General features: G+C 45.0%; 1 protein-coding gene and 1 long non-coding RNA gene across 3 annotated transcripts; both read left to right on the forward strand.

Moving 5' to 3' along the window:
* The first annotated feature begins 851 nt into the window (after window positions 1–851).
* On the forward strand, window positions 852–3,642 carry LOC139547089 (uncharacterized). Its single transcript, XR_011669335.1, has 2 exons — window positions 852–1,061; window positions 1,409–3,642. It is a non-coding gene; the product is annotated as an uncharacterized lncRNA (long non-coding RNA).
* A 5,875-nt stretch (window positions 3,643–9,517) lies between these two features.
* Window positions 9,518–12,426, forward strand: LOC139544910 (leukosialin-like). Of its 2 annotated transcripts, none has more exons than XM_071352149.1 (2): window positions 9,518–9,667; window positions 10,336–12,426. In XM_071352149.1, exon 2 carries the CDS (start codon window positions 10,877–10,879, stop codon window positions 12,194–12,196), a length of 1,320 nt encoding a protein of 439 aa, XP_071208250.1. In that variant the 5' UTR covers window positions 9,518–9,667; window positions 10,336–10,876; the 3' UTR covers window positions 12,197–12,426. The 2 variants fall into 2 exon arrangements, with proteins under 2 accessions (XP_071208250.1, XP_071208335.1); XM_071352234.1 differs by having other exon boundaries at window positions 9,567–9,663.
* The last annotated feature ends 409 nt before the right edge of the window (window positions 12,427–12,835 follow it).

Below are 12,835 nucleotides of genomic sequence, written 5' to 3' on the forward strand. Positions count from 1 at the left end.
GAGGAAGTTCACCCTGACCACTGACCATGCCCCCCTTGTGTGGATGTCAAGAGGTAAGGACACAAAGGGATGCAAACCTAGCCCTTAGCATGCCTCCCTCCCAGTCAGGGCTAAGGGGGGGGGGGGTGGTATCCCAGGAGGTCTACCCCAGGGGATGGTAATAGAGGGGAGGTATGTGAGGCGACATTGGCTCCCTCTGCTGGGAATACGGGAGCTGGGCACCCCGACACGGACAGCTCTAAGTGGAGGTAATTAGAGGAAAGTACCAACCAGCCGTGGAGACCAAATAAAAGGAGCACGGTGGCACACCGCGAGAGAGAACGGGGAGAGACGACACCAAGCCACAGTAGAGAAGAAAGACCGAGCCAAACCTAAGTGATTTTCTTTATGTTTATTTTCTGTGTTAGTAAAGTTGTTTTTGCGGACTCTGTGTCAATCTCTGCACGCTCAACCCAACACCCCACGGTTTACCACAAATGTAATTTACACATCCTGTACACGTATGTTCATAAATTCATCATCTATGGAAAATCATTTTACAGAAGACCATGATGGTGTTAAAAAAATTCCCCTAATCTGCACTGGATACTTTTTTTGTCAAGCAGGCATGATGAATAATCATTATGTTTAAATCACTTTACATTATGAGTAAAGTGTTTGACATCACTGTTGACCTCAATGGCAACAGAACGATAATTACAGACTTGAATCCTGTCTGTCACTTTTCTCGCCAAACGTTCACTTATCACTTTGAATCTGTAACCTGTGAGATGAATTGAGTCAACAGGAAGCGGGGTGTAACTCATGTTTTTATTCCAAACTGCCGTCTAAGGGGACTGAGCAATGGAGGATGGAGGAGGGACCATGTCATACCACATCATCATACCACAACTTGCACCTTCTAGCTCTGTTGCCACGGTAATCAAACAGACCATTTCCTCATGTCAACTTCGAGTGGGAGGCTTGTGGTTAGAGCAGAGTGCGACGATGAGTGGCGCCGCAGAAGAGGAAATCACGGATAAAGGGGAAGAGGCAGTGAGAAGAGAAAGCTTGACAATTAGGTATGTGTACTTTTCTGTTTATTTGCATAGATATTTTATTATCCATGTTGAGCAGAGTTATTGGTCTCTAATTGTATGAAATCGCTAGATGCACAACTTTTTCATTGAGAACTGACAACTTACTGGGTATGAGACTGAATGGCAATGGGAAGCAATGGGAGAGTTTTCAAAAGTGTGCCACAGTACTACAAGCAAAACAAAGTAATCTGATTAGCAGGATGCCTCTGTCTCTCTCTCGTTTTCACTCTCTCTCTTTATTTCTCATTTTCTTTCTCTCTCCCTCTCTCTATTACTCTCTCTTTCCCACTATTTATATCTTTCTCTGTCCCCCTCTTTCTCACACACAGACATGATGAGAGGGACTCTGATTTCCCTTGCCCTGTGCCTTCCTCACCTTTTCCCCACTCTTGGCCTCCATTCCACCATTGCGGCTTCACCGAGCGCCACAGAAACCACAACAACAGCTCTAGACCTTAGTATCAGCACTCCAACATCAGACCCCCTGATGCTTCCACTCTCCACAACTGAAAACCACCCTGGTAGGACTAGTGGTACGTTCAAAACACAATTGAAGAAAAGCCCTAGCTTAGCAGCTGTCAACAACTCAGGCAGAACGACTCAAGGAAGAGGCATTCTCAGAACAGGAACTGCCGCTTACGCCACCACAGCCGTACAGAAGAGCAACAGGCACACAACTGCAGGAGACTTGAGGAAGGAAACAGAGAGTCACAATCACCATGAGACTCTTCCCTTCAGCAGACACACAGCCTCACCCACAACTGACCACCCCAGCACCATCACTCTCCCCAGGGAGGAAGGGACTGAGTATCATGACAGCAGCAACACTGAAATAGCCAGAGAACTGAACACACCAAATTCCATAGAGACATGGGCTGCTGACACCAGTAATGACTCCAGGCTAGCGAAGCCACACTTAAACAGGTCACGGGCAGCAGACCAGCACACTGCTACACAAGGACTAGAGACTGCTTCAGGAGATTACGACACAACAAAGAGAGACTTCTTCACAATCACCCCAACTAGTAGAGTGACAGGTTTGAACAGAGGTAAACAAAGTAAGGCCAACAGCGCCGCTACAACAACGACGGTTTCACCTACGTACACAGTCACACGTCCTGGTTTGTATGAGCACATGACCGTGACTTACAGGGCTACTAGCTACAAAACACAACCTGACGACACAAGCCAGTCTAAGGACCACACCACAGCCACAGTTTCAATCCCCCGTGCTGACAATAGCACAACTCCATATATCAATGCAAACACACTTACAGATCATAACACAGACAACTACACAAACACACTTTCATACAGTAATACCACAACCTCTAATAATCGTAACACAACAGTACATTTGAATAAGAAAATTCATACTCATTCACTCAGACACAACCACACAATCTCAGGCCATGACAACAGGCTGAACAACACAACTGAAAACAATGTGCATTATCGTCCTGAGTGTGGAGAGGCAGATGAAAGGTCCCCATCATTGCCTCCTGGCTCTACTAGACTGGTCTGTTTCATCGTTCTGTGGGCTCTGGGATTGACTGCTTCAGTCTTCCTTGGTCTCACTGTCTTCCTATCGGTGCGTTTGTCAGTCCAGAGAGAGAGGGAAAGGAGAGCGAGGAGAGGAGGAGAGAAGGTGTCAGGGGTGGATCTGGAGAACCTGTGGGTTGACCAGATGTCATCGGTGGAGGAGAGGGTGGAATTCTGGTACGCCAACGGCTCCACCATGGGACCTGACCATAAACGGAGGGAGAGGGTGAAGGAGAGGGTGAGGAGGGAGCAGCGGAGGCAGAAAGGGATAGAGTGTGACAACCTGTGGACTCAACCCAAAGTGACACTGGAGGACATCACTGATTTCTGGTATGCAAATGGAAGCGCGGTACCAGAAGAAACTACAGACCAAACATTGTTGGAGACCTGCGTATGATTTTGTTTTTTGGTACTACAGTACTACAATTTACCTGGAATTACTTTGGAGAGAAATGTTCATACTTAGTTTACCAATTCCATGGCAGATTTGAAAACTGTAATCCTGACAGAGTTTAAACATTTCCAATATGAATTGATAATCTGTATGTTTATTGGCTGTAACAAAAGTATAAGATCTGCATAAGTCTACTGAAAGACAGATTAAGCCTGGGTCTGATCAGAGAGAAAGAGAGAGAGGAATAGAGATAGAGATTAGAACCACATGTCTAACTGGAAATAACACTTGATAAGAGAGTTCCCATTTTAAGACAATTCAGACCTTGTTAGTGACACATCATCGTCATGTGTCAAACAGCAACGAGGAGAAAGGTACCATTTCTACAAACACACTGAGACAAATACTGTTGACTGCTAATACTGAACATGCACTGTTATCAGGAACTAGTCAAATAAAAAGAATTGGTGAACTGCACTGGGTGTAAACAATTTAGCTTAATTTATCTGACTGACCACGTTTACATTTGTACTGTATTCCAGATAATAGCTCATATCCTAGTTAAGGTCTTATTATAGATAAGCTGTTTAAATACACCTTTCAAATCAAATAAAATTGTATGTCACATTCACGTGTTTAGCAGATGTTATTGCAGGTGTTGCGAAATGCTTGTGTTTCTAGTTCCAATAGTGCAGTAATATCTAACAAGTAATATCTAACAATACACACAATCTAAAGTAAAGGAATGGAATTAAGAATATATAAATATTTGGACGAGCAATGTCAGAGTGGCATAGACTAAAATACAGTAGAATATGATAGAATATAGTATTTACATATGAGATGAGTAATGCAAAATATGTAAACATTATTAAAGTGGCCAGTGCGGGGGGGGGGGGGGGGGGGATGCTCCCGTTCTCCCTCTGCTGTTTCCTGAAGTCCGTGATCAGCTCATTGGTTCTGTTGACGTTACGTGAGAGGTTATTTTCCTGGCACCACACTCCCAGGGCCTTCACTTCCTCCCTGTAGGTTGTCTCGTAATTGTTGGTAATCAGGCCTGCTACTGTTATGTGATCTGCAAACTTGATGATTGAGTGGGAGGTGTGCGTGGCCACGCAATCATGGGTGAACAGGGAGTACAGGAGGGGGCTGAGCACGCATCCTTTTGGAAACCCAGTGTTGAGGATCAGCAAAGTGGAGGTGTTGTTTCCTACCTTCACCACCTGGGGGCAGCCCGTCAGGAAGTACAGGACCCATTTGCACAGGGCGGGGTTCAGACCCAGGGCCTCGAGCTTAATGATGAGCTTGGAGGGTACTATGGTGTTGAATGCTGAGCTATAGTCAATGAACAGCATTCTTACATAGGTATTCCTCTTGTCCAGATGGGATAGGGCAGTGTGTAGTGCGATGGTGAATGTACCGTCTATGGACCTATTGGGGCGGTAAGCAAATTGAAGTGGGTCTAGGGCAGGGGTCGGGAACCTTTTTGACTAAGAGAGCCATGAAAGCAAAAAAAATTGAAATTAATTTCAGTGAGAGCCATATAATATATTTTAAAAGTGAATTCAACTAAATGTCAGTATAATAAGCCTCTGAATTTATTCTTAAATAATGTTGTTATAATACTCACCATTAATGCGACTTCTGGTGCTGCATGGATTTGCTGATGTCTTTGTAGTCTGGTTGGTACTTGGTGAGGTTAAGCTTCATGCAAGCGTTGAGGCTTTCATCCGTTAAACGTGATCGTAGGTTGGACTTGATGTTTTTAAGATGTGAGAATGACTGCTCACATGCATACGTAGATCCAAACATGGTCAATACAGCAATACTCACACGCTGCAGTGTGTGGTATGTGACAGGAAGCGCGTTCCAAGTTTTGAGAATCAGCTGGTCTTCGGGTTGAAGTTTTTTCATTTCTGTCCACATGTGCTTGTTCGCCAACTCCGCTTTCTGTCGTGTGATTCTTTCCAAATCTTCATTCAGTGACTTGAACTTATTCACCCACATGTCTGAGGCCTTCAGGTCAGCCACTTCTGCTTCAAAATCTCTGACGGAGACACCAGGAATGTAACTCAGGTCGGCTGTGTTCAGTGAACACTCGTTTGGAAGGGTGATGAACTTAAAAAGACGAGTGTGCTCACGAAATTCTCCAAAGCGTGCTTTGAAGGACTGTAGGAGACTGGATGTGCAGCGAGCTAGCTGGTGGAGATCAAAGTTTTGAATAGGCTCACTTGCTGTGCATGCATCTTTAAATTGGCTCAGTTTTTCAAAATGTAGTAAACGACCTGTTTCAAGATCCATGATGAAAAGTTCTCGCTTGTTTTCAAAAGCAAACACAGCTTGTTGAAGGGATAACACTGTATTTCCAATGCCTTGCATTTTCACGTTGAGCTGGTTCAGATGTTCAGTCATATCTACGAGATAGTAAAACTTGAGGAGCCACTCAGTTTCGGCTAGCTCAGGATGCTCGATGCCTTTCATTTCAAGGAAAGTCCGGATTTCTTTCAGGCAAGCCACAAAACGGCTAAGCACCTTCCCTCTTGACAACCAACGCACATTGCTGTGCAAAAGCAGACCAGGATAGTTATTTCCAACTTCATCCAGCAGTGTTTTAAACTGGCGATCATTTAAGGCTCGAGCAACAATAAAGTTGATCACACGAATGACCAGCGACATCACTTCCCCAAACTGCCTGTCACACATCTGAGCACAAAGTGCCTCCTGGTGTAGAATGCAATGGAAACTTAGGATGGGTCTATTTTCATGTTCATGGAGAAGCGCCACAAATCCTTTTTTATTCCCCACCATACACGGAGCACCATCAGTACACACTGAGAGAAGTTTATCCATAGGTAGATTTTTTTCTTGAGCAAACTCCATGAAAGACTTAAATAAATCATCACCTCTTGTGGACCCTTTTAATGGCAGAACTGCAAGACTTTCTTCGCGCAGTGTGTCACCAACAGCATATCTTGCAATCACGCTGAACTGCGACAAATGGCTCACGTCTGTTGACTCATCCAAAGCCAGGGAAAAGAACGGCGCTGCATTTATGTCCTTCACTTGCGTTTCCTCCACTTTGTTTGCCATCACGATGGTACGATCATGAACAGTTCTTGCCGACAGAGGCATGTCTTGTATCCGTTTAATTATCTTGTCTTTGTTCGGAAAATCATCAAAAAGTTAATTGGCTACATCCAGCATGAACGTTTTAGCATACTCGCCATCTGTGAATGGTTTTCCGTTCCTCACTATTGCTAAAGATCCAGCAAAGCTAGCGGAATTATAGTCACCTTGCCGGGTCCATACGCAGAGTTGCTGCTGGCTAGCTTGCACCCTGCTCAGTAGCTCTTGGCACGCTTTCTTTCTGCTGTCTCCCGCAGGGTATTTTGATGCAAAGGTAGCATGGCGCGTGTCGAAATGCCGCTTTACATTCGACCGTTTCATCGATGTAATTTTGTCATTGCAAATTAGACACACCGCAGAACCTGCTCTCTCCACAAAGGCGAATTCCTGAAATGTACGATACTCGTCATCTTTTTTTCTTTTCGCCATCTTCTTCGTCGAAGGGTTAGCTTTGAGCTAATGACCGAGCAGACTGATTCAAAAGGAGCCGTTTACCTGTTTTACCTAGCAACGGCCAACGTAGGCCAGTATCATTTAATTAAAATAATGGATAATTGCTCCTGCAGCCCTGAACAGGACATGAGCAGTGAAAAATCGATGGATGGATTAAAACAAGTGAGAATAATTTGTTTTATCTGCGAGCCAGATGCAATCATCAAAAGAGCCACACCTGGCTCGGGAGCCATAGGTTCCTGACCCCTGGTCTAGGGTGTCAGGTAAGGTAGAGGTGATATGATCCCTGACTAGTCTCTCAAATCACTTCATGATGACAGAAGTGATTGCTACGGGGCGATAGTAATTTAGTTAAGTTACCTTTGCTTTCTTGGGTAGAGGAACAATAGTGGACATCTTGAAGTATGTGGGGACAACCGACTGGGATAGGGAGAGACTGACTATGTCCGTAAACACTCCAGCCAGCTGGTCTGCGCATGCTCTGATGACGCGGCTAGGGATGCCGTCTGGGCCGGCAGCCTTGCGAGGGTTAACACACTTAAATGTCTTACTGACGTCGGCCACGGAGAAGGAGAGTCCACAGTCGTTGGTAGCGGGCCGCGTCGGTGGCACTGTGTTATCCTCAAAGCGGGCGAAGAAGGTGTTTAGCTTGTCTGGGAACGAGACGTCCGCGACGTGGCTAGTTTCCCCTTTGTAGTCCGTGATTGTCTGTAGACCCTGCCACATACGTCTCGTGTCTGAGACGTTGAATTGTGGAGCCGTTGACTCTTTGTCTCTATACTGACGTTTTGCCTGTTTGATTGCTTTACGGAAGAAATAGGGAAAGGGGGATACCTAGTCAGTTGTGCAACTGAATGCCTTCAACTGAAATGTGTCTTCCACATTTAACACAACCCCTCTGAATAAGAGAGGTGCGGGGGCTGCCTTAATCGACATCCACGTCTTCAGCGCCCGGTGAAGGAATAACTACACTGTTTGTATTCAGCCATATTCCCAATCACCTTGCGGGAATGCGGTTTCTGGTTATGGTAGGTTTTAATAGTGGGTACAACAGTGGGTACAACATCTCCTATACACTTCATGATAATCCCAGTCACCGTATCAGTGTATTCGTCTATGTTGTTCTCGGAAGCTACCTGGAACATATTCCAGATTCTGATTGGTCAGACCAGCGTTGAATAGTCCTTAGCACGGGTACTTCCTCTTTGAGTTTCTGCCTATAGGAAGGGAGGAGCAAAATGGAGTCATGATCAGATTTTCCGAAGGGAGTACGGGGGAGGGCCTTGTAGGCATCCCGGAAGTTGGAGTAGCAGTGGTCGAGTGTTTTAGCAGCGCAGGCACTACAGGCAATGTGTTGATAGAACTTCGGTAACGTTTTCCTCAAATTTGCTTTGCTAAAATCCCCAGCTACAATAAATGTTCCCTCATCATGTATGGTTTCCAGTTTGCATAAAGTCCAGTGAAGTTATTTGAGGGCCGTCGTGGTATCGGCTTGAGGGGGAATACAAAAGGACTTGAGTTCCTGTATGTTATCACAATCACACCATGAGTAATTAATCATGAAACATACACCCCTGCCCTTCTTCTTCCCGGAGAGATATTTATTCTTGTCTGAGCGATAAATTGAGAACCCACTGGCTGAACGGACTCAGAGAGTATATCCCAAGAGAGCCATGAGTATGTTACAATCCCTGATGTCTCTCTGGAAGGAAATCCTTGCCCTGAACTCGTCAACTTTATAGTCCAGAGACTGAACATTAGCGAGTAATATACTCAGATTCGGTGGGTGGTGTGTGCGCCTCCTGAGTCGAACTAAAAGTCAGCTCCGAGTATCTCTTTTCCGCCGGCGGAGTTTTGGAACAGCCTCTTGGATCAGTTCAATTGCCCTGAGGGCTACAAACAAAGGATCCAATTCGGGAAAGTCTTATTCCTGGTCATAATGCTGGTGAGTTACCGCCGCTCTGATATCCAAAAGTTCTTCCCAGCTGTATGTAATAACACAAAACATTTCTTGGGCTAATAATTTCAGAAATAACAGAAAAATATATATATTATACTGCAAAGTTTCCTAAGCACTTGAAGCACGACAGCCCTATCCGTCTACGCGCCACTTACGATTATCCCTGTATAAACAGAATATAAATTTACCCATGATACTCTGCGTAACTGAGCCTGTACAAATCATGTAAAACAACAGTGAACGGAATAAGACGTTTGCATGCCACATTATCCCGTCTACGATCAGCATATCCCAGGCATCTTAACTGGGTTTCTCATAACTGGGATACAAGTTTATTTGGGTTATTGTAAACAGGAATACTTGAGTATCCCAAATAATAACGGAATGTTGGTGTGCATGTGAACATGGTAACTGGAATCGACTATAGGCCTACCTCACAATTGATAATGGATCGGGCCATTTGATCAATAATGTATAGCTGTAAATACGGTAGAAAATACCTGACCAGCTGAAGTTTGACATATAATGTCCCAAGACGTGAAAACAACATGGACTGACATAATAAAATGGCATTTTCATCATACTCTCTCTACTTTGAATTCTCACGTTTTGACAACCTACGCCCTTTGACTGCCAGCTCCCCACACACACACACACACGCACACACACAAACAAACACTTGTGAAAACACACCCTGGCTCAAACATTTCAACACACACACAGATTCTTCGTAGGACCAACTTCTCCTTTTTCCTCAAGAAAATAAGCACATGACACAGTAAACAAAATGAAGCTACTCTTAAAAGTTACTTGGCATCTCTCCAACCCCACCTATCCACCTATCTCTCTTTAGTAGTTAACAAATCTGTTTTACGAAGAATTTGATACTCTGGGGGGGAAGAGATAGAGAGAACCAACTAGAGAGAATAAGGGAGGGGTTAGAGAAAGAAGGGAGTGAACAGAAGGGAGGGACGGAGGAAGAGAGCGAGAGAAAGGTGTTTCATACATGCACTTGTGCAGGAGACGTCATCCACACAGTACAGGAGTTAAAACCTATGCCTTTATGGTGGATTCATAACTTCAACCCAACCGTTCTCTCCAAGCAACATGTGGGTAAGTAAGATTGAAAATCTCATGGCACACATTGATATATGTCTGATTTTAACAGACACTGATCTGGATAATAATAGACAGAATATGACTTTGTGAGGAGGCAAGAAAAAGGAGGGAAAGAGATGTTTCAAAAATACAATCAGGGGAACTTTCATAGGCTTGTGTTACATTTACTGACATGCTCTTGTAGTAAGAGGGTCCTCCTAATGTATCCTAATGTATGTATCTCCTCCTAATCTCCTCCTAATCTCCTCCTAATCTCCTAATGTATCTCTTCATAATTCCTTTTAAATACATTTTTCAATTTCTTTAAATATGTTATTTTTTTCATTTTAAATTGGTCTTTAAGTCTTCATTTTATCATAGTTTTTTTTATTTATAATTTTTAAGACAGGCCTACTTGCTTTTAGACACTAATTTATAAATTAAATAAAAATGGATGGTGACATCACGGACAAGAATAAACAACAAGAAGTAGCGTTGGTAACTTCCTTAATTTTGTAGGCGTGCACTAAGCAAGCATTTTACATCTACAGCGGTCCAGACAGTGGATGCTGTGAGGAGGTAAATGTATTACACAGTACTTGTGGGAATGTACGCATAGAATAACCTCTCCATTCCTTCTTCTATTTCTCCCTTTACCCTTCAATCTGTCCTTTTCTCTATAGGCCTCGTGACTTTTTTGGTTCACCATTGCTGCAATCTCTCGCCCTGCACCTGAAATAGACAGCTGATACACAGAAAAGTAGAGTGAAGCGCAGGGGAGGAGAAAACGGAAGAGCGAGAGAGGAAGAGAAGGGCTGTGTCTTTCCGGCCTATTTGCACACAAGTGCACCCTAGTGAACCACAAGCCCAGCAACCAGGAGAGACAGCAAGAGAACAAAAGTTTGACTACGTCAATTCACTTCAAATGCTTAACACTCAGTCAAACCTTAGATTGTTAACAAGAGCAAGGCCTGAAAGAAAGGGACAATCCGAGAGCAGTGAAGATCAAAGCCTGACACTCAATTGTAGTCAAACCAAGAACCCCGGTACCTGATGTACATTATTCTGCTCTAGACTTGTACAACAAACCTCCAATACCTTTCAAGCCACAAGGCTGTCGCTGACGCACCTCAGAGAGAGGAAGACAAACGTCCTCTGAGAGAGGTCAGCAAAACCCTTTTAGTGACTGTTGACCTCCGTGACCCCTCTCAGTTCTTGCCCAGTATGGAGTGGGTACGACTGACGCTCGGGGCTATGCTCCTCTCCCTCTCTCTGCCCAGTCTCCCTGCCCAAGATAATATCACCGTACCTGAATATAGCAGCATGGCAACACCTACTAATGACGACGGCACGATGGCAGCCTCTTCACCTGAGGCCACCACCAAGACAACGACTGCTCCTGTGGCCGTCACTACAGCACAGCCCATCACTGAAATCACCCTGGTAACTTCTGTTTCAGTACTTGCCATAGATGCCCTCACTATAGTAATAACAGACCCTGAGATCACAACCGGTCAGGAGCCCACCTCTGATGCACCAACTACTACTACAGAGGCTGAGACGATGACACCATCCCCTGTGATCACTGAAGGGCCTGTAGATACGACCACTTCACCTGGCCCTAAACCCATCACCTCCCAAGACATCCTGACTACCACCTCTTATCTCCCAACCACATCCCAGGACCACCTGACTTCTGTTATCCCAGTCTGGCCCCTCCACACCACCCCTCGTCTGACGAAGGACTCATTTCCTACACCTGAACCTATCCACACTGCCTCAGAGAGTACTGCCAGCCACACAGAGGGACTTACCCCTGCACCCGCCTCCCCATCGGTCAACAGCGCTCCCAGCCATTTCACAACCCCCACTACGACCCACACCTCCACAGATCCAGACTCTACGGTGGGCAGGGTCAAGGAAAGGCCGCTCAGCTTGTTCTGGGTCATCATCGTCGGTCTCCTGGTCTGGGTTATATGCCTGGGAATGTTCTACTGCATATATCTGGGCGTCAGACGAAAGAGGCAGTGCCGCACCGAGTACTTTGGGTCCAGCGTCCAGAACGGGAAGAGTTCCAAGCGGAAGAAAGGAGCAGAGGAAGATGCCTGGGCGGGGCCAGTGAAGCTAGGGGGCGGGGACAGGGAGGATGGTGAGGGCGGGGAGGAGGGAGGGAGCCCAGAGGACAACAAGAGAGAGGGGGCTGGAACAGATGTGGTGCTGAGCACATTCATAGCCAACGAGACTGAGAGAGAGAGGGGTGGGCCTGATGGGGCAGTTGGAGTGGCTGGGAGCAAGGAGGCGGAGAAATGGGAGGAGAAGGAGCCTCTGTTGTACATTGATGAGGGAGTGGAGGAGGGGCTGGAGAAAATGGATTCTCCTTCACTTTCAAAATCTAACTCTGAGAAAAAGACAGGAGGGGGCAACAGAGAGGGGGAAAGTGAAAAAGAGATGGAGAGGGGAGAAGGGAATGGAAAGAAAGAAAATGAGAGTGAAAGAGGTGAGCAGAATGGAGGAGCGTCATTCTGTCTGACCACTGCAGTTTAAAAATTGAACAGTTTTCCATAAAAAAATTTTTTCCCAGGTGATAATTGTAAAGGTTTCTAATATTTTTGTTGTACTGAAAAGGCCTTTAACATCGTATTGATCTGTGATTGTGTGTTCTATCAACATAACTAATGGTTGTGTGTATAGCCATACGTTTTACCAGTTGTATTTTGTATGGTGTTTTTTCTTAACCGTTTTCAGTTTAATAAAGTTTTAGGATGTGGAGAGAATGGGCTAGAATGAAGTTGTTGTATGTGACAGAATATGAATACTTTTTCCTTATTAATCATTTGCTGTCCGCAAATGCACTTTATTTCTGGAACTGCTTGACTCAATAGCACTCAATTCGTAGGGAGGAATCTTTACTTCCACTGAAGTTGAATGTTCACTTAATTGATGTCAATTGGGAGACTAAGTGAATATTCGACTTCAGTAGAAGTTAGGCTTTGATTTGATGTGTTGCCGATTATGGCCACTAGGTTGTGCCCTTTCCCTATCTTTATGATCAGAGAACAGTTCAATTATGTGACCTGCAGTAAAGAGCTGGTGTGGTGGTGACGCACAGGTCTTCCGTTCTATTGGTCTGTTTTGCTCAGTTGCATATGTTGCAAACGTCTAGCAGAAAAACAACAGGTACCT

Source organism: Salvelinus alpinus, chromosome 1 (genome assembly GCF_045679555.1).
Source record: "Salvelinus alpinus chromosome 1, SLU_Salpinus.1, whole genome shotgun sequence".
Lineage (NCBI taxonomy): Eukaryota > Metazoa > Chordata > Actinopteri > Salmoniformes > Salmonidae > Salvelinus > Salvelinus alpinus.